Source organism: Rhipicephalus microplus, chromosome 4 (assembly GCF_043290135.1).
Source record: "Rhipicephalus microplus isolate Deutch F79 chromosome 4, USDA_Rmic, whole genome shotgun sequence".
NCBI lineage: Eukaryota > Metazoa > Arthropoda > Arachnida > Ixodida > Ixodidae > Rhipicephalus > Rhipicephalus microplus.
The window spans coordinates 104884381-104905971 of NC_134703.1; the positions used below are offsets into that span (position 1 = coordinate 104884381).

At 44.2% G+C, this 21591-nt stretch overlaps 1 protein-coding gene across 11 annotated transcripts in view; it reads right to left on the bottom strand.

The window, feature by feature from the left end:
- Nucleotides 1-21591, bottom strand: part of GluClalpha (glycine receptor alpha 1) — a 212081-nt gene that overhangs the window by 52973 nt on the left and 137517 nt on the right. For all 11 annotated transcript variants that reach the window (XM_075893427.1, XM_075893425.1, XM_075893426.1 and 8 more), the window contains one exon: nt 9115-9218. In XM_075893427.1, coding sequence (XP_075749542.1) covers nt 9115-9218 — 104 coding nt within the window. The remainder of the gene's footprint in view (nt 1-9114; nt 9219-21591) is intronic.

Here is a 21591-nt window from a genome sequence, read left to right on the forward strand (position 1 = left end):
TCCACTGTAAAAAGGGTATCAAGTGATACCTCGTGAAATGTTATGCGAATACGCGCAGTGGCTTCTAAAATATTACGTTAAACCTGACATAGCCACTTACCCTACAATACAACCTTAAGCCACGCGAAGCCAAACGGAGCCGAAAGTACGTAGATTAGAGATATCCGTGTATTACCCTCCATTCCCATGCTCGCTGAAGCGCCCTGCATTTCAGCTCCCATAGACACCAGCGCCAGAGTTACTTCTAGGGTATATTGAGGAAACTACATGGTTTTGCTGAGACATGTCATGTTTCTTTCTGTCAGGTTGTACTTTGGCGATAAACAAACAAACAATACACGTAACGGGCGTAATAGAATAGTCACGAGATGGCACTCCCCCTGTGGCCTAGGCTTGTTCGTAAGTATGGAAACTGTCCAAGCTAGCCATAATATGTGCGTGTGGCCCGCCAGAACGATATCATCGTCATAAACGGGTATATAAATGGGTATGTACCACAGAAATTGGTGTATCCTCCTGGTCGCCACTGGTCAGCTAAATATGAAGAAGTCTACAACGCTGTCCAATGGCTGAGATGGCGACAACGGCGAGCTGAAGACGCCGAGTACGTAGAACGAAGAAATACTAGGGAACTGTAAAGGCAACAATGGCCGCGAGAAGACCTTGAAGCGATGCAAGGCCTACGCCAACGACGACGCGTCCGCAGATTTATGAATGGTCCGAATCCCTGGTTTCAGCGCGCAGTTTCTCCCTCTGTGATTGAGACGCCCGTGTCGTGTCTGTGACTGTCTGTGGCTCGACTATGTCGCGTTCTGAGGCGACGATGAGGTTGGCGGAGGCGCGAGCAGTGCGAGCGCTTGGACCTCGAAATAAACCAGTTGGCCAGTGTCATTCGATGTAGCAGCATTATTTTTCCTCTGCCTGCCCACTACAGCTCTAACCTCTCTGCGATGAGAATTAGGGTAGAATCTAGCATGGGCAAAGAAGCGACCTATAAACAATCAGATTAGTCTTCAATGTCACCCGATGTTGCGGCCTATATATATATATATATATATATATATATATATATATATATATATATATATATATATATATATATATATATATATATATATATATATATATATATATATATATATATATATATATATAAATGCAAGCTTTGCATTTTAAAAATTATCTTTCTTTAGTCAATCTGAGTTGCATTAATAAGACTAAACATAAATCAGAAAAGTTTAAGGCTTTTTTGAAGGCCGCGACTAAACTATATCCCAAGGTACTTGCACTCCTGAATGGGCCTTGGACATTACTGGTTTACCTAAGTGGCACCATTTGATAAATCTCCGGGCTCAGCGCACGCTAGTACGTTGCGTTGAGGAAGCAAAGAGAGTACACTACCGCAGCGATGTGAAGTTCCCAACCGTATCTCTAGACTATGTTTACATTTAAAGCGTACAAACGAGTACTTTTTCTTCTTACAGTAGAATTTTTTCATTATCTTTTATAAGTCATCTAAGGTTACCAGCTCTAGTGACGAGCTTGCTTACAGCAGCCTGATTTGAAGAAATACCGGGTGCCTAGAAAACAGTTTCTCCTATGACGGGTAGCGTTGAACGTGAACTTGCTTTTAGTTCGATAGCAAATAAAGTGTTTGCCACAAACTACATTAGTAGATAAGCTTCCGGCATTCAGTATGACTTAGTATATAATATAATAACGCTGGAAATATTCCGTTATTGAAAAAACCCATCCATGCACAAAAAGTGTGTTAACAAACAGCGGCATGACATACATGAGTGTGTCGACAATTTTGAGCATGGTTAATTTTTTTGTAATAGTGATAAAGTAGGAAGTTGGTTATGCAAATAGACATGGGTTTAACAGAAACATAAAAAGACAGCAGAAACAACGAGAGGAGAAGCTTGCCACGGCGCATAAGCAGTGTAGTTATCTCCGGTATCTTGGGATTCAATTAAGACGTATCTGTTCTGCGTTTGTTGCAAAAAGTGGTATCTCATTAGGTGGTGCCCATCGCTAATGACACCTTGGTTAACAAGGACTTGTGCCACCATATTTACGAAATGCTTCTGGTCCCGTAGCAGTCTAAATTTAGCAACGTTTGCACGCTCTCACACAAGAAATTGCTCAGGGTGACCTAAACATGGCAGTCAGGAGCGCAAACCCGGTTAAGACGCTCGCCCAGTGCCTCCTCTGCAGTGAAGGTGGTGGGGTACTGCGCTAATAAAGGGATGTTTACAGTATTCGGAAAACATAATTGAAGAAGAAGAAACAAAAGGAGAGATATACAGAGGTTTATTTCCCACACCATCTACTACTGATGCGTTCACTGTCTCTTAGAGAAATAAGGCAGACTATAGAGACATTACGAGCAAAAGACGTGGCGGCCACACCGTAGAACTGCAGTCTCTGAAGACCACGGTCGAAAAAAAAAAAGAAAAGGCTCGAGAGAGACGTCGTCCCGTGTGGGGGAGGAAAGTATTGGTAATCGAACTTTGGCCTTTCTTTCCCATTTCGTTGGAGCCGCCTTTTAGTGCCACGCTGCCCCCATTTGTGTGTTTGTTATACGTCACTCCCATTTTCGTGCCGAGCTCAGTTTTCGAGAACACTAGCAGCCATTGCTTTCTGATGGCTTCTTTTCGGTTGTTGTTGTTGTTTCTTCGCTCTCTCGTTGTGTTCCTTTACCCTAGTCGTTTTCTTCGGCCTCTACTCGAGTTATTATCGTCTTCGTTCGGATGCTTGCTGGAAATCCATAGTCTTCCAGCTCGTTAGCCCGGAGCCCTCGCAATCTCGGTGCTTTCTCGGCCTGTACGCCTTCGTGATCCGCTCCTTAACCGCGCAGAGAGCCAAAGCAAAGTCGAGCCAAGCCTCTCTCCTATAGAAGGTGAGTCGTCGGGGCCCACACCGAGCGAGCTTCTTCTTCGATTGCCGGAATAGTGGTCCCCTCGATGAAGAAGAAGAAGACGCCCCGCAGGCTAAGAATCGCGCGCTGGCTTCATCAGGCAGGCCCGAGCTGCTGCTGCTGCTGCAAACAGTTCGAACCATGGCCGATAAACAAAAGCACAGTGCACGCCTTACCCCCTCCCTCCTTCTTATTTCTCCCTAGTTCTCCTTCTATTTCTTCCTCGTTCCCTTCTTGGCAACTCCAGAGTATCTGGAAGGCCTAGCGGAAGAGCCGGGCCCACACAATCAACGAAGCGAACCGAGAGCGTACGGACCTAGCAATGAGGTGTTTACGAGTTGCGCAGAGTAAAAACTGAAACAAGGCATCTGTAGGAACCCGAGAATGTGCAGCAGAATACCGCTACAAAATAAGCAACAGCACGTTGGCTCGCGTCCGAAACTAATTAAAGACAACCCGCACTCTTTACGCAGATGTGCCAATTTCGGCTTACATTAGATTGATTACGCGCTTTCGCTTGCAGGTAGCGCCATCCTTCTGAAAGACGATAGTCTTTCTTGAGGACCTTTGACGCAAAAATTTCGGTCTGTCTGTCTGTACATTTGTCTGCTTGTCCACTCTTAACGGTGTCGGGTACTTGAAACGGCCGGCCCCATCTGAAACGACCACCAATGTTGCGCAAGGTTGGGCGTTCATGCTTGTGCAACAGTGAATTAAAAAAAAAACAATTGTTGCTCATGTATGGGGCACCATAACAACACACATATATTCTGCATGTGCGTCTCTTACTAGAAACAGCATACATAAGTTTTTTAAGGACCGTAGCGCTTATCACGCTGCGCTGACCACGCAACGCTTGCACGAAAAGGTGAGTGCTTCCAACGCTTTGCTAAGAGGCGATGGTGGTGGCACCTACCCGTCGCCTTGCGTTCTACACCTTATCAACACTGAGATGGGCGCACACACCCGTCTCAGAGCCACGCGCTTTGTTTTCTAAGACAGCTGCCAGATGGCGCTTATGTCTCACGTGTGACGTGACTTGATGCGCTTGTTCGCCTCCGCTGCACGCTCGAGGCACTCTAACGCAGCACCTCCAGAATACCATTCACCGATTTTATTGCACAGAACATCAAATAAATGTCTTGTTCTCTCTCTCCACACGCAAGACTGTCATCTTTCGACGACGTTTGCAGATTACATGTAGATATGAGGCCATTTTTTTTCTTCTAGTTCTCTATTTCACGAGGGTCTAAAATTCTTTCCGTAAGGAGTTTTTACTTCCTCTTGTTGGCTCCCTGAGGAGAGAGATCACGAGACAAGAATCAATTGACAACGGTATGTAATTTTTAAAGAGGCCTTTCATGTATACTGCAGGTTCGTATTGCAAGCAAACATTTGTTGCTACAACGAAGAGCTTACAATTTAATTACTGCTGAAACAAAGCACTTGGACTTTGATAAAACGCGATGATCAGGAAGCTGCGCTGGATATCCACACACACAAAATAAGTACGTCGGCAGGCTGACAACAGTAAGCAAGCGCTACACTTTCGCAATTTAGCAGCACTAGGAGAGTAAGAAGACAAGACGACAGCCTAAATAAAACAACCTCCCAAGCGGGATATGCAAAAATAGAAAAACATATCCAATGGCGAAGACAGTGTTCGTCCTTTTAATTCGTGACAATCTCATTATCGATGTCCTTGATGTGCCATCAACAAGCCATGCCAGGCAAGGACTAACGTGTTTTTAGCCGAGGTTCCTTTATTCTCTTCAGCATTATAGTGTTTCCGCACCGTTTCTTCTTTACCAGTAATTATCCAAAAGTAATAAAAGAGAAAATAAAAGTAATCGAATCCTTGAACACACGCAAACCGCGGGCAGTTCGTATGTCCTTGCGAGTCAGGAAACCGAAAGTCAGTGTGTTTTCAGTGGGCTTTCTTTATTCTTTAAAATTGGATATTTCACAGCCTTACTTTTTTACCGCTGAAAAAAAAAAACCGCGCCAAAACCATTGTGCAGCATGTACCAAAAGCGGCAGGTACACGTACTGTAATACTCCTAACGTTACTCAGCTTGGACGTACAAACTGTTGTTTTCCAATGAAGTTGTCCATTTTTGTTTACTTCGCTTAATTACAGCACTCGTTCGTTATCTACCCCAAAATGTTGGTGGCATCTTCAGGCTAAATAATTGACTTGCAACACACAAGACCCATTAGCCAATTATAAACAAGACAATTTAGTAAGGGCGCCTGGCCGGAACACAGGAACGTGGGGAACACAGGGATAGGTATGGTGGTGACAATGGCAAAGAGGTCAGAGAAAGGAACAAGTTGACTTGTACTTAAGCTACGAACTTTTCCTCGCGCGTTCGTTGGATAATTTGCGCAGCCGTCACTGATGCTGAACTTTTGTTGTTCCTTCTTTATTTTTAGCGTGAAAGATAAGGCATATTTCTTGCACTGCAACTGACCTAACGTTGGCGTGGATACCTTCATTCTTCAGACATCGTGGAAAGGGAGGTATTATCTGCGCCAAATGAAACTGCATGTTGGTGTGATGTGGATGGCGAATGTGACAAATCAATGTGCCATGCTAACGACGGCATTTCTTTATTGCTGCTTATCCGTTTGGGTAGGCGCTCCAAGTACTGGGGCCGTGTCGAAACCTGTTAACGATGCCATATTGACCAATTCTAGTCAGCCAATTGGTATACGGTGTTGATTAACTCCAATAGTGCCTCTGAACTATGCAATTTAGTATACGGAACAGGGGAACATCCCACTCCTTCAACTCGACGTGTTCGCCTCGAGACGCGCTGCGCCTAAATATCGACGACCGTGGCGCGAACTATATAAACCACGCTACACAATACTCCATGGTCACTGCCACCACGTGGGTCCAGTGCAAGCACACTGTTTACGTGACCGAGACATCATGCCCTACATATCCGGGACAGGACAGCCGGCGGCTGAGCCCGGCGAAAATTACCGAGTCCACGGAGCCAGCTTAGTTGGCCAGCAGCGCGGAGGCCCAAACCCTGAACGGCATCCCTCCTCTGTTTTCCTCAGCGAGGCATTAGCAAGAGATCACCGGAGCGGACGAGGCGACAGGGCGGTGTAGCGGCGGGCTTTTACTCGCGAGCCCGGCTGTAATGGTGAGCTGGAGTGAGAGAAGTCATTTGAACGGTGTCCTTTCCAATCAAATCAACGACACGGTTTCTCCGGGGCCGTTTCGGTCTCTGGGGCTCGCGTGGCGTTATACTCGGAGGACCCGTAAATCGCATCACGCGCCACTCGGACCATCGGCGGAACCCCGTCGGAGCAGGTGAACGGCCATGGGAGAGTCAGAAAAAAAAAAGCGAGTAAAAAGAGGGAAAATCTCTCCGCAATTGCTTGTACTTCTAGCAGAAAAAAAATGGCTCTTTTTGTAAGCGTGAACAGAAAATATTAAATGGGGGTGTGCATTGGGGCAGACGTTTCGACAAGTTGACCATGACGTGAGACATATACGCGAAGCTGGCTGACCATTGCGAGAACGCAATTACGAAAGATGAGTTTCGTGAAGTCGGTCCCTCAACTTCCAATTATTCATATGATTTTATTTTATTCACCGAACTCTCTAAGCAAATGAGTGGCTTGGGGCAGCAGCTGATCAGCGTAGATAGAGTCGTGATAACTAAAATACTTCGAAAAATAAAAGAAATAGCAAAGTAAGATTAATTAAGAAGGAATGCAGTCATGGTGCAAAAGAAGACAGATTCTTAGTATAAATTGCTCTTCAAGCTCAAACGAACAGGCGTAAACGAAAATATCCTGAAGTGGATTGAGGCATACTTAACGAACCGCAAGCAGTTGGTACGAATTGATGGGTTTGAGTCTGAATCACTTGATGTTTATTCCGGTGTGCCCCAAGGCTCCGTGTTGGGCCCATTGCTGTTTTTGGTGTATATAAATGATGTTGTTGACATTGTTAACCCTCCTGTAAAAATTAAATTGTTTGCTGATGATTGTTTAATCTATGCCCCAGTGACGTGTGTGAATGACCAAATTGTAATTAATGATTGTCTTGATGATTTTGAAACATGGTGCGATAAATGGGAGATGAAAATAAATTATTCTAAGACAACATATACGCATATAACTACCAAGAAACACGTTTTACCATTTACGTACAGCATTGGACCTTATTATTTACCGCAGGTGTGTGCATTTAAATATTTGGGAGTGCATATTACGAATGATTTGAAATGGCGTGCACATGTCGAGAATGTATGCTGTGCCTCTTACAGAAAACTGCGTTTCTTGCGTGCTAAATTACCGAATGCTACGAAAGTCGTCAAGCTGCTTGCATATAAAACATTTGTGCGCCCTGCTTTAGAATATGCTTGTGCTGCCTGGAGCCCCCACCAAAAGGATTTAATAGATAAACTGGAACGAATTCAGAGACTTTCCGCGCGATTTATATGTTCGAAGTATAAAAGGACTGATTCGGTTACCGAAATGTTAAAACTAAGTGGTTTGGAATCTCTAGAAATTAGACGACAAAAACAGCGCCTAAAAGTATTTTTTCAGATATTGCATGGTCAAATAAAAATAGATAGAACAATTTACGTACACCCCCCGCATAAGCTCAGCAGCCGGATCAATCATGACGCGGCAGTTCGCCCCTTCGGTGCTCGCACGGACGTCTTTCGCAAATCTTTTTTCCCTGATGTTATAGAAGCGTGGAACAAATTGCCGCGACATATTGTTGAAAATTCTGACGTTAAAAATTTGAATGTGCTCTTGATGTTTACTTTGCCGAGCAATGAATATGCTATTGTGTTATTGTTCGAAGTTGCTGAAAATATCAATGTCTGTATTTACTTTCCATATCCTATGCTTTCCTCTCTGTAATGACCCTCAAGTGAGGGTTGACAGTATAAATAAATAAATAAATAAATAAATAAATAAATAAATAAATAAATAAATAAATAAATAAATAAATAAATGCGAAAGCAACTGCTCTTTTGTACTTAAGGTAAAACCTAATTTTATTTTTGTTTGCAGGAAGAAACACGCATAATCCAGAACAGATGGAATAAACAAGCCATAGTGCTAAATGTCACCCTACAGTCTTTATTTCCTGAGTACGGAAACCATTGCTCGCAGCGTTCGCTTAATTACCTTTGTTTTCTACGTCTCAGACTGAATATAGTTATCGCGCGAGAACAAAACGACGACACAGAGAGAAGGACACGAAAGACACGAGCGCTCGTGTCTTTCGTGTCCTTCTTGTCTCGGTGTCGTCGTTTTGTTCTCGCGCTATAACTATCGTCATGCCATACCAACTAGCCCAAGCTGCCACACTTCTCAGAGTGAGGTAAAGCGTTCGTTTGCTGGACTAGGTGACGGATTTATGACAGTGGTGGAACGCAGCAAAGCTGGTGTACTTAGGTTTTTTTAAGTACGTGGAACGACGAAAATAACAATCAAACCTGCGCCGAACTTTACTATTTCGAACAAAAGAGGTTTTCCTTCCTGCAGACAAGCTTCCTATATTGATCAATTTCAATGTTTCTCGACTAGAGCTAGTTAAAAAATAGTTCGATTAACTTTTTTCGTTGTTATCTTCCCCATTAAGCCAATGTAACGAGATTACCGTAATGGTGTGATCGGTCTTGCTTTTTTCGTATCAAAACACAACACCGTTTCAGAACGAAGCGGACCACTGTGCTGCGTATTCATTATTAAAGCGATGTCGCATACATTATTGGTAGAACAAAGATAAATTAAAATATAGCATTACCGTATTATATTATCTAGCATGCGACGGTAAAAAAAACGACTGTCAAAAATTATGGCAGCACGTTAAGTGTTACCATCATGCATGCATAATTCTTTTGCGTAAACTATAATACATAAGGTAAAAAATAGAGGCAAAAAACCAAGCATGCGATTACTGAACAATTAATTATGCAGAAACTAAATGCATCGTTTCTCGTGCACACGGCAAAATGTCACAAGCAATCTAAAGCTTAAAACTTTTTTTCAGGGGGTCATGGCAACACCCTAGAGTAAGTGCAATTCATGCATTGTAACACAATAAAAAAATAAACATGCAGACGACGCACTCATTAGTAGCGAGGTTAACAATATCGGGCGAACGAAACACGCACAGTCCTATGCGAAGCAGATTGGATACCCACCTGTGTTGTTAATTCCCATGGGCCGGATCCTGCAGTCATAACGACCCTGGCCAATGATGCTGTCCAATATACGCTTTTCTATAGCGCGGAAATTTGCCTTGCCCCTGTAGAAAGAGATAGAGAGAGAGAGCGCATGAATAAAATCAGGTTGAACCATCAGTTAAACGTACTTTTAATAATATAATAATACGTGGGACTTTACGTCCCAAAACCACGAAATGATTATGAGGGATGTCGTAGTGGAGAGCTCCGGTAATTTTGGCCATCTCGTATTCTTTAATGGCACTGAGATCGCGCAGTCGATGGGCCTACCAATTCAACTCCATCAAAATGTGACAGCCCTGGCCGGAATCGAACCCGCGACCATCGATCAGCAGCTCAGCACCCTAGTTACTGATCCCCCGAGGTGGGCTTAATCACACTTTTAGTAAATAATCAACTATAGTTGATGAATGACAGCCTGAGGAAAACTTTAGATGCCAAAGCCCGACCAAAAAAAAAAAAAGAGACGAAGCATATAAAAAGAGGGCCCTTCGCGACTGATTTTATTCGCAAGAAAAAAGAAAGAAAAATATATATAAGCAGCAGCACATATGTGAAAAGAGCGCTGTCTCACCTAATAACCACGTCGAAACACGAGGGCATCACAGAGCCATTTTTAATCCAGCAAAGAAGTGCAAAATTCAATCCCGCACATGTGCAAGACAACAGACGTATAATTTATACACGATTCGCCTTTCTTTCCATTTTTTTCATAATAAACGCTGGCACTGATTCTCGAGTCAGAGTATCTGAGGTTTCGTCAAGAACGAAGATCCTGAATAGTTGATTTTTTAAATGCGAAGCATTTCTTAGCGAACTTCGGCGACTTTGAGCGTATCTATCTATCTATCTATCTATCTATCTATCTATCTATCTATCTATCTATCTATCTATCTATCTATCTATCTATCTATCTATCTATCTATCTATCTATCCGCTTACGTTTGGGTGCTCTCATGGTCACCCCTTTAACTTGGCGTGAACCGAAATTGACATGGGAGGGTAAGATAGCTTGACGAATATGACGCGCTGGTGAACACATGAATATTGTCACAATCCTGTCGTGTACCTCGTCAAACAGTTCCCGTCAGACAGTGGCACATACTCATGGGTGGGTATGTGCCGCTGGTAAGCGGGTATGTGCCACAGGTGATAAACACTTAAGTATCTACCCAGGAACGACGAGAACACACATGGGTAATTTTAATGCGTGAGCGTTAAGCAATACCCTACATCGGTAGCGTGGACCCAACGAAGGCATAGCATAAATGTCAGTATTAGGGAAACCTGACATAGCGCTGGCCACCCGACGAATGCGAATAATAAATTTCATGATCCCAGCAGGAATCGAGCCCAAGCATTCTGCGTGGCAGTCAAGTATTCTACCACAGAGCTACGTCAGGTCTCGAAACTACTTTTCAAATAGACGCTAATCTTCGTGAAACGTCAATAGTGGTTGCAGTGCTGCCTACCCAAATTTATAAACATTACATATGTACTCCTTTCATACAGCCGTCACGTCGGGTTACCGTCAATTGTGGTGACGTGCCATGTGCTGAAATTGATTTAGGTAGCACTGTCAAGGGCCAGCATCTTCGCGAGCATCAGCGCTTCATACCAGCTTCTGGTGCTGCTAAAACACATTTTCAGGTGACATCGTTGTGCAAGTGGAAAATTGGTTATATAAACATCTGCAACTCTTCAACTTATGTCTCTGCGTGCAACATTTGTACATATATTTAGCGTCATTTAATGACGCGTCGCTTAAAAAAAGTGCAACACGGTCACCTTCCCTCCGCGTGTTTCACATAAAGTTGATTCCCAGGTACGTGGGATTTGCCGATTTTTTTTTTCTCACATTTATATACTAACTAGTCACGCACCATATTCTTCTAATTTAAAGCTTGTGCTGGTTGCCTCGATTTCATATTCAGATCTCTAACTCATTTATAGGGGCCCTGTAACACTTTTTTTGAGAAACCATGGAGCTAATTCACTGGAAAAGCGTATTACCCCACAAATTCAACGCTGCAAAAATTTTAAGAATCTGTTCAGTACGAGCGGAGTTACAATGATTTGTCACACGCTGCAATCGCATTCTCCTTTCTCTCGTCCCGGCGAAAGCTCTGGAAGCTAAACAGGGAGGGATGGGAGAGGCAAACAAAAAACGTCACGCTTGCGTCATGACCTTGAGCACTTTTTTCTCCCATCAAATACGGGGCTTTTTCAGTGCGATCGCGCGCACGCGCGGACAAGTGACGGCCTCTCGCGGCATTTTCTGTAACAACCGAGGGTGCCATGTTCAAATACGTTTATTTCTGGGCATATTCCATGATGTGTCGAGGGATGAAAAAGCAATTTTTGGCTGACTTTCGTAATTTATTGCAAATTCCAGACCACGTGCTGCGTTATAACAATTGACTCGCGTGTTCTCGGATGCCTCTACTAGCTATCAGCAGCGTTTTTTGACCATGCTCAACCAAAGTGTTGCAGGGCCCCTTTAGGATGACCAAATATTGTGGAACGCGATGCACTGGTTAGACATTGAACATCTCCAACAGCATCGTGCACGCTTAATAACATAAATTAAGACCGCGAAAAAAAATTTGCGGTTAATTAAGTGCCAAACGATGATATAGGTGTGATAAACGCTGTAGTTGAAGACTATAGCTCTAGCTTTTTGAGCTTTACCTTTCAAAATTACGATATTATTGTGAGAACCGTCATAGTTGAGTGCTCCGGCCACGGCTTTGGTCGTTTCGACCACTTGCATGCGGTTCTTTAACGTGCACCTAAATCTAAACACCCCCCCCCCCCCCCCCGCATTTCGTCCCCATCGAAATGCTACAACGGTGGCCTGGATCAAGCACGTGCCATTCAACTTGTTTCACTGCTTGGGTTCACCTTAACAGATCTTCACGAGAAAGCTGGCGCTCTGAATGCTCTGTGTATTTGGATCTATGCATGGATGATTGAATGCCATTGCGTTATAGTCTACTGTATGGTCTGCTGATAGTTATAGTCAACCGATCTCTATAGTTGGCAAGAGTATGAAGTTGGGCGTGTTGGTAATTGATAAGTGATTACGCAGCGCAAGAAATATTTGACACAGGACTAGAGAAAAGTGCTTTCTCGTCCCTTCCCTTGCCCTGTGTCAAATACTTCTTTCGCTACGCGATCAGTTACGACCTCTATAGCACCTTTACCTATACATAACGCTAAACGCCAGCTACAGTCCAACGCTACAGCGCAGAGTATACGAGACATTGTACACATATACACGCGCAACGGCAAACACGCAGAACCGAACTAAGGAGTGAATACTCCATGCTTCACACTGCTGTGCCACTCGTTATAGGCTCGATGAATGCTAACGTCAGAACTGAAGAGGATACGTGAAGCGTAAACGTTTATGTGCACGTTGACATGCTTCATTACACATTGCTTCACTGAAGCACAGGGTTAAACATTACGCCGCTAAAGGTATGACTCAGCGAGTTAATGAAACGTAGTTGGAAATTAACGCAGCACCCAAGACGAAGCTGACTGATCACAGAAACCTTTTTCTTATAGACCGCGAAAGTATATATTGCTAGGTTCTAACGAATGCACCCAGTCGTGGGTGTGCCCTCTTGTCCATGTACGCATTAGCCAACTTTATCATGTCGCGCTATGTGCGCCATTGCGTCAGAACGCTGAGAGGGGGGGGGGCGGGAAGCGGAGGGGTGTGTGTCGTATAGCTTCCCATTTGGGAGAGCTTATACACTGAAGAGATTATTACAAGAAAGTGATAAAGCTGGTCGGCCGGAAAAGAATTAGGTTGGATACACGATTTAGCCTGTGTTCGGCTTGGCTAATCACAATTACGAGCCTACGCTACAATAGAGGAAGACATGACTCCTATATTGTGAAAAATGCTGGTGCCTGAGGGTGTTTTAACTATAGCTGAAATGTAAACATTCAAAGGGTACGCTCATAAAAAAAATGAGCTAGAAAATTATAATCCGGGCCTTCATTACTTTCTGTCTGAGTTTCATGCTTAATCAGAAACATGACAAAATCCAATTTATTCTTTGAAAGTTTCACTGGAATGCTTTCGCTATGTGGACATTCACTCATGGATTATCTCTGTTCACGACATATGCGAACGCGGTAAACAGAACGTATTGACGGATTCCCGCTCCCACGTTTATTTTTTAATTCACTGAAAGCCTTGATGCATGCGCCATAATTGGCGCAATTCAAACAATGAAGTTTTAGGATAACGCCACGGCAACACATTGACAGCCAGCAAAACAACCGGAGCTTTTTCTCAAGCGTCGTAGTACCTCTTGGACATTTCGCGAATGAATATGGAAACATACGGCTTTGCTTGACAGAATAAAGTGCCCGCAAACAAAGATATTGAGCTGTCCCAGAAGTGATTTTTATCTGAATATTTATTCAGAACCTCGTGAAGAGCGCGTTTCAAATTATTTATAAGTTTTTATAAGTTGCGAATTTCCGGAATATACTTTCTAATGAGATATTTTGTTTCCACGACATATTATATTGCAGAACTTTGATATTTGCTGACGTTTATTTATTTATTTATTTATTTATTTATTTATTTATTTATTTATTTATTTATTTATATACGGAATATCTGTGTTGTCTCGAAGGCATCATCGCAGGAGACACATCTTTGGTACCATATGCTACATGTATTACAGCGACAAGCAATAAAAATATATAAAGCAAGGCTAACATCAAGGTAAACAAGATGAAAATAAAAAGTACAATCGGCTAGCATGTTCAAAGGTAACAAAAAGCTTGAACAAAAACTAGGACAATAATACATTAGTGTAAACCAAATTGGAAAAAAAAAACATTATGATTATGAAATACATAAACGTGGTCTTCAGGTAACAAGTTCCAGCTATGTTCAGTTGATGAAATACCCTCAAAAATTATTTTTGTTACAACTAAGTGCGTGTGCTTCTTTGGAGGGGTCGTGCGTGGCAAAAACATAAAATACTTCTGACCCCTAGGTGCTGATGTCAATATCAATGCCTCTTTGTTTATACAAAATACGGCGGAAAAATTCTGTAGAAGTATGAAAAGAAAAACTAGGCCAAATATATAGTATTGTAGACACAATCGGGAATAAAATTATGATTATCAGATACAAAAACTTAGTCTACGGGTAACAAGTTTCAATAGGGTAAAGCTTGTGGGGCAAAAAAAAATTGTGTTTCAACTATATGTGTGTACGTCTTTGGAGTGGTCGTGCCTAGTCCAAACAAAGGATAGTCCTGACATGTATGTGCGGTTGTGAATGCCTGTTTGATTATAAAGATATGGTGGAAACATTTGGGTCATTGGTTTTGTGTTCTTGTTGATGAAGTGTCCTAGCCAAGCAATGCATTTAATTCAGTGACACTTTGAAAAGGGTTGTATTCACGGAGACGAATCGTGCACTGTGATATTGAAGTTTCTTATTGCTTGTCCTGGTGACGTTCCGAAATCAGAGAGGCGTAATTCGGGACAGATCAAACATGTAAATAGTACAGTGTTCTTTTGACATCTTTCGAAGCTGATTTACGATTTCTGCGAATGTAAACAACATTTTACTTGCCTTAGATATTGTGTGTTCAATATGAATGTGCTACTTAAGTTTTGGCGTAACGTGCACTCCGAGGCACTGTTATACCCTTTATTTCGAAACTTTCGTGTAAATCAACGTACGCTAATAAAAAAAAAGAAACTGAAGTTCTTGATGCACCCACAAAATGCTTAATTCTAAAAAAACAACTTGTGCTACACAAATGATATTGTGAATTTTGATGAGATTGGCCTTTGTCAACCTGGGTGAAACTTTTTTTCCTGCGGGCTTATCACGTGAAGAAAATCAAATTTAATTCGTAAAATTTTGGTCGTTAGGCTTCTCATTGGTAGCAGGCTTTCTCCTGTTCTTTGAACTCGACATGTATTGAATATATAGAACTTAGATCAACCGATTATATTTGGACTGAGAGATGATTATTTAAGAGCGGACGCCGGCAAACGGTGATGGTGAACGTCGAGGCCTCAAGGCTTTTCACTAACAGCGTTTAGTAACATGCGTAGATAATTACAAATTAAGTAGCCTAAGCTTTTGAAGACTTAAAATACGATCAACCGATGCAGTTATGCGCACATTGGCGATGTGACTTAACGTAATCCGTCTAACTGAACTGAATGCGTCGCGCTAATATTCGCTACGTTAAGCTGGAAGATTATACGCAGAAAATAATTTCGGACCTCGGTAATGGGTAATGGCTCTCACGTGGCCTACTTTGAGTAAAATAGTTAAGCTCCGGATATTAGCTCACGTCATGGTTGTTGATACAAGAATCGCCAAAGGAAAAACAAAAATCCCAGAGACGACGAGTGTAAAAAAAACTGGGAAACGTGGTAAGCTGGTTTCTGGGTGTTATAAAGAAACAAATCAAGCTAAAGTAGCCAAGTGGCCGGTTGCTACTGCTTGGCAATTTGGAAGGTAGTCAATGAAAACATCTCGTGCACTACATTAAAATAGACGTCATGTGCTACACGAACGCACCGTAGATGCTTTATTATGTATTTTTCCATAGCTGCAATTTTTCCGTATTGTGTTATTTTCCTGAAAAGAAGTAGCTGGCGGTACATAAAAGCGCTAACGTTTTGTAGACAACTAATGACTAAAAACTAACACAGGCCCCGCCGTGGTGGTCTCGGCTGCTGACCCGCAGGTCGCAGGATCGAATCACGGCTGCGGCGGCTGCATTTCCGATGGAGGCGGAAATGCTGTAGGCCCGTGTGCTCAGATTTGGATGAACGTTGAAGAACCTCAGGTGGTCGAAATTTCCGGAGTGCTCCACTACGACGCCTCTCATAATGATATGGTGGTTTTGGGACGTTAAAACCCACATATCAATCAATAAATAAATCAAAAACACACACAGAGGCTCGAAGCTAATGAAAACGCCCACCAAAGCACGGATTATTCGCCGAGCCCAATTACGTATCTATACCGTGCACCATATATAAGGAAATAAATAAAAAACTGAAGTTACGCGTAGCCAATGAAAGGGAGTAAATGTGAATCCATGCTCCCTTGCGGACGCACATTCACCAAGTTCCGGGGGGATTTGAGAGCCACCCCTCAGGAGCATAACAAACTTCATTGCCTCTCTCTAAATACGGCTCGAACATAATTAGAGAAAGCACGGGCTCGATTCTTTTCCCTCTTTTCCTCACATAGTCTTCTCCCGGAGAACGATATTTCAATCCGGTCGCCGCCGCCGCCGGCATAATAATATTCGAGCGCCGGCTGATCAAACGCTGCGCCGGCTGTCGGGCACGAACACCGACCTTTCGCTACGTCGTCTCATCGCTCATCTTCCTCGAGAGCAGTTTTCACTTCCGGTCCAGAGAGATGGCAGCGCAGCGAGTCTGCGACTGGAAGCGTCCATTCCCTTGTTCACTTCTTTCCCTTATGCTTTCTCGCCCCCCATTTCCTTACTACAGGCGCTCTGCATGTGTACACGGTGAGTACTGCTTGCACTCTCATTCACCTCATTTCTCGCAAAGCTAGTTCTGCCAGCAAGAAACAACATATTCCTCCTTCTCCTCACTTGCCTCTCGCGCTCCGCTTTCCATAAAGTCAATCTCTTTCGCTCTCTTCCGCCGATTCTTTCAATTCGTCACGCAGAAAAGTGGCGCTTCGAACTGACAGCGCGTAGTTCGGCGGAGAGAAAGCTCTTTCCAATCTCGTCACGAGAAGCCCCTATAAGCGCGCAACAAGCAAGATGTGCGTACATAGCTGAAACACACGATAAAAGAGGGCGAGTGACCGAAGAGGAGAGACAGTAAGAAACATCCCGGGAAATAGGAAGGAAAATTGAAGTGAAGTCCAGCGTGACCGGAGCATCCACCGTGTTTGCTGCCGTCTGAACAGGCGCGTGCGAACGCGTGCGTTTGTGCGTCGCGTGTTGGCGCAGAACGAGGAAAGCGTCGGAAGTAATCACCATTCGTCCGTCTCGACTTCCGGTGGCGCGTCAATCGCCAACAGTGGATGATGGTGGTGCGCCTGGGCAAAAAAAAAAAAGCGCTAGAAGACGTGGACGACGACGACGCCATATCGAGCGTCCAGATGCACTCCATCATTCACGCGGTGGAAGGCAGCCGAGCGGGGCAGGCGCGGCGACCGCGGCGGGCCAATGAAACCGCCTTTTTGTCGCCGGGCCTAATGTCTTGGAAGAACTCATTATCGTGATGCGGTAAGGAGGGCGCAACGTCGTCGTTAGAGGGGGGAGGGGGGTGCTCATTCTGCATACGTGACAGAGCGGTGGGATAGAGAAATGCTGTCTCCAACAATGAGGGGGAGAATGTGGCGCCTCCTCTCGGCTTCACCCTCTTCGCACGAGAGAAACCCAAGTATTGTCGCGAGTTGAGTGCAGCATTGCGCGAAGCGTAGAAGTACCCCATAAACAGTTAGACAAAAGAGGAGAGAAGACTGACGGTGGCATTACATTGGGAACCGTGGGTATCGAAGGCGGCCAGGATATCCAGTGGCCAGGGAATTGCCGTTGTCGGATGCCATCTGTACGCTCGGGTTTGTCGTATGTCTTTTAGTGGTTCGCGCCATTAGCGTGAACAATAGAACACCACGTGATTTGTCAAGGCAGAATGGCCACTCACACCCCATATAACTCATTTCACCTATTTACTTCTGCGACCTCCCAGACAAGTATTGTTCGCAACACCGTAATACGTGCCATAATTACGTCACGCTTCAATAATCCGCATTCGCGGGCCTGCCTTTTTTAGCATAAGAGTGGGCGTTGTAGTGAGCGTCCACCTCCCATTGCGACTTCATGCAATGGTAGGAAGCGCACAACACCGGTCGCGTCTGCATGCATTTACGGCCCCAAGAATGGAGGGCTTCCACGTTATCGCGTTTCCTTCCCCGACGGTGCTTTGTCTCGCGAGCAGGACATTAACAATAGCGGCGTGTTCACTGATACGCCGTGGTTCAGGGTCGACGTAGTCCTGGGCAGCGTTAGCGTGCGAGTGCTTCAGTGCGAAGACGGTGCGAGCTTGCGTGACTTACAATACTTGTTTTACAATGAAGTTTTAAGTATCAGTATTCAGCATACACTATTTTTTTTTCTTCGTTCACTCCGGGCATTTTAGGTGGTTTGTCGATGAGTATTCCCCGATGACTACGAGAGAAAGCACCGATAATTTAGGGAGGAAAGATGTCAATGTTGGCCAAAAGAATAGTGATATTTGCAATCTATCAATAAAGTGTGCAATTATGAGGTCGATAAGCAGTAGATTGATTTTTTACTATTTTATTGTGATAGCAAAACGTGATTGCAGACTGCCTCCAGACACGCCAGGCTCAATCAAAAGCTGCTTTTCCGAGCATCTTTTCCCAACTCATATAACTGCAGCCGTTGAGATTGTTAGTGATTTAAAAACTGGTATGGTATGGTATGGTATGGTATGGTATGGTATGGTATGGTATGGTATGGTATGGTATGGTATGGAGAACTTTATTAAAGTCCCGAGGATTAGTCCTGGATTGATGCTGGCTGCTCCCACGTCGGGACAGAGAGGCCAAGCTCCTCTGTCGACACACGGGCCCTCTGGACAGCCCTGAGTTGGTCCGTCAGAGCATCACTGTGCAGCATTTGCTGCCACCACTGTTCACCGTGAGAAGCCGTACCGGCCATTGCCGAGCAGTGCCAGAGCATGTGTTCAAAATCGAGCAAGCCCCCACACTTACTACAATAAATCGAAACCCCGCAGTCCGGATTGATTTTATTCATGGCGACCAGGTTGGGTTACGTCTGTGTCTGAAGAAGTCTTAATGTAACCGCCTGTGGCCCGTTAAGTCTAGAATGTGGCAAGGGGAATTCCCTGCGCTCTAAGTAATATTGTTTGGTTATATCGATGTACGTCAACAGCTGATCCCTAAACTCCGGAGCGGGAGATTCAGCCGCCTCAGGGATTGCATGGCACACTAATCCTCGTGCCTCCCTGTGCGCCACCTCGTTGAGGTCACGTGGGGCTCCCTCCTCTCACCCCATGTGCACCTGAAACCAAGTAATGGTATGCGGAGTGTTGTCCTTACCCTGCTGCAGTCTGTAAGCCGATTCGCTAATAACTCCTCTCGAGAAGGCTTTAATTGTAGAGCGAGAGTCACTAAATACTAAAACTCTTTCCAAATCAATGAGTTCTAGGGCAATAGCCACCTGCTGAGCGACCCGCGGATCTTTCGTATAAACGGAAGCGGCACTTCGAGCGCTCCCTTTCCCATCTAACACAACAGCCGAGTAAGCATCTTTCCCGTTAATCCATGCTGCGTCCACAAACGCAGACTCTTTCTCCTGATTTTTTGCCTCGCGCAACAAAGTCCTAGCTCTCGCCATTCGCCTCCCCATATTATCCACAAGGTGCACGTTTCGCGGAAACGGACGAACCGCAATATTAGCCCTGATGTTCACGGTTAACTCGTACAGGCGCGCACAATCGCGAGTCGCCACCGATTCTCCGATTGACTGTAAGATATACCTACCAGCTGGCGTACCCAGCCACCACTCTCTCTGCGCTATACGCTGAGCTTCGGCAATTTCATCAAGAGTATTATGCAAACCCCACCGCAACAACATATCTTTTGACGTACTCACAGGCAAACCAAACGCCGCCTTAACGGCTTTTATAATAAAGCTTCCGAATTTGCCTTTCTCCCCCTTTTTTTCCAATTCAGTATAGCAGCTACGTACGAAAAATGGCACAAAATAAATGCGTGAACTAAGTGCATCGCACCTTCTTTTCCTAATCCTCTATGCCTGTTAGAGATCCTTCACATAAGTCTTATGGCATCCTGTGTCTTCTTGGTAATACACTGAATAGATATATTATTCAATCCATTTGCTTCAATTAAAAAACCAAGGACCCTAATTGCATAAACTTTTGGTACCAATGACCCATTGCTAGTACAAACTGTGGTGCAAGTCTCAACCTCCGGTACCCAATTCCTCGGCCTACGACCCAACTTCTTAGATTTGAAGATTAACAACTCCGACTTTTCAGAGGAGCACTTGAGTCCCATACGAGCCAAACAGTTTTCCGTAAGCGTTGCCACCTCCTGCAGCCTAGCCTCAAGCTCTCCGTCACTACCGCCGACACATCATACTGTGACGTCGTCCACGTAGATACTATAGCCAATACCCTCGACAGTGTCCAGCACGTTAGCTAGCTTTGACATCACCAGATTGAACAACATTGGCGAGAGTACGGACTCTTGTGGTGTACCACGACAACCAAATTTCAAGACTGAAGACTTGAACTGCCCCAACCTGAGACATGTACTTCTATCCTCATGAAAAACCTTAACAAAAAAAAGCTGTTGCCCAGATTCAAGTCTGACAGCACCTGTAGGATAAAGGAGTGTCGGAGATCGTCGAAAGCTTTTTCCACATCAAGTCCAAGTAGTACCTTAGTATCTCTTGTCTGCCGATCAAGTAGGTGATGCTTAATCCTAAGCACACCATCTTGAGTCGAGAGGCCGGGACGAAAAGCAATCATCAAGTGCAAAAAGACCCCATTGTCCTCAACATAACGCGCTAGCCTATATTAAAATGACATGCTCAGCGACACTCCCCAAAAACGATGTTCGCGAAATTGGTCTGAGATTTCCCAGCCCTACTCGCTTGCCCGGTTTCGGTATGAGAACAGTAGTCGCAAGTTTCCACTTTTCTGGAAAAGATCCTTCCTTCCATCGGCTATTTATCTCCCGCGTAAGGAATTCAATAGACCCCTCATCTAAATTTCTTAGCATTTTATTAGAAATGCCATCCGGCCCTCATGCCAATGACTATTAAGATCCTGCAGTGTCATCTTTATATCACTTTCAGTAAATACCTTATCCATAAATATATTCTCATCCCCACTATATTTCAAACGGACATCAGATGTATTCTGGCGGGTTTGCAGTAGAAGGTATCTCTCAGCCAAATTCTTCAGCACCTCTTCCTCTGATGAGTTTTGGCATGCCTCATGGACCAGCTTATCTATCACTGTCCTCTTATTAGGCTTAGAATTGGTGCCATCCTGTAAATGCCTGAGTAAATTCCAGGCGCCCCTCCCCTTCTTTTTAATACCACCATCCACCAAATTGCATACTTCATCCCATAGTTGCTTGCACAATACCCATCAGTGGTCTTCAATTTCTTTATTAAACATTGCTATACGCTTTCTAAGCCTTCTGTTCAAGCGCTGACCCTTCCATCTCGCCAACAGTGACTGCTTCGCTTTCAACAAATGTGCCAGATGACTATCCGTTTGATTTATGTCCACAGCTGTTTTAAGTTCCTTAGTGGTTGCCTCAACATCACTCTTCAGCTAACTTGTCCACTGTTC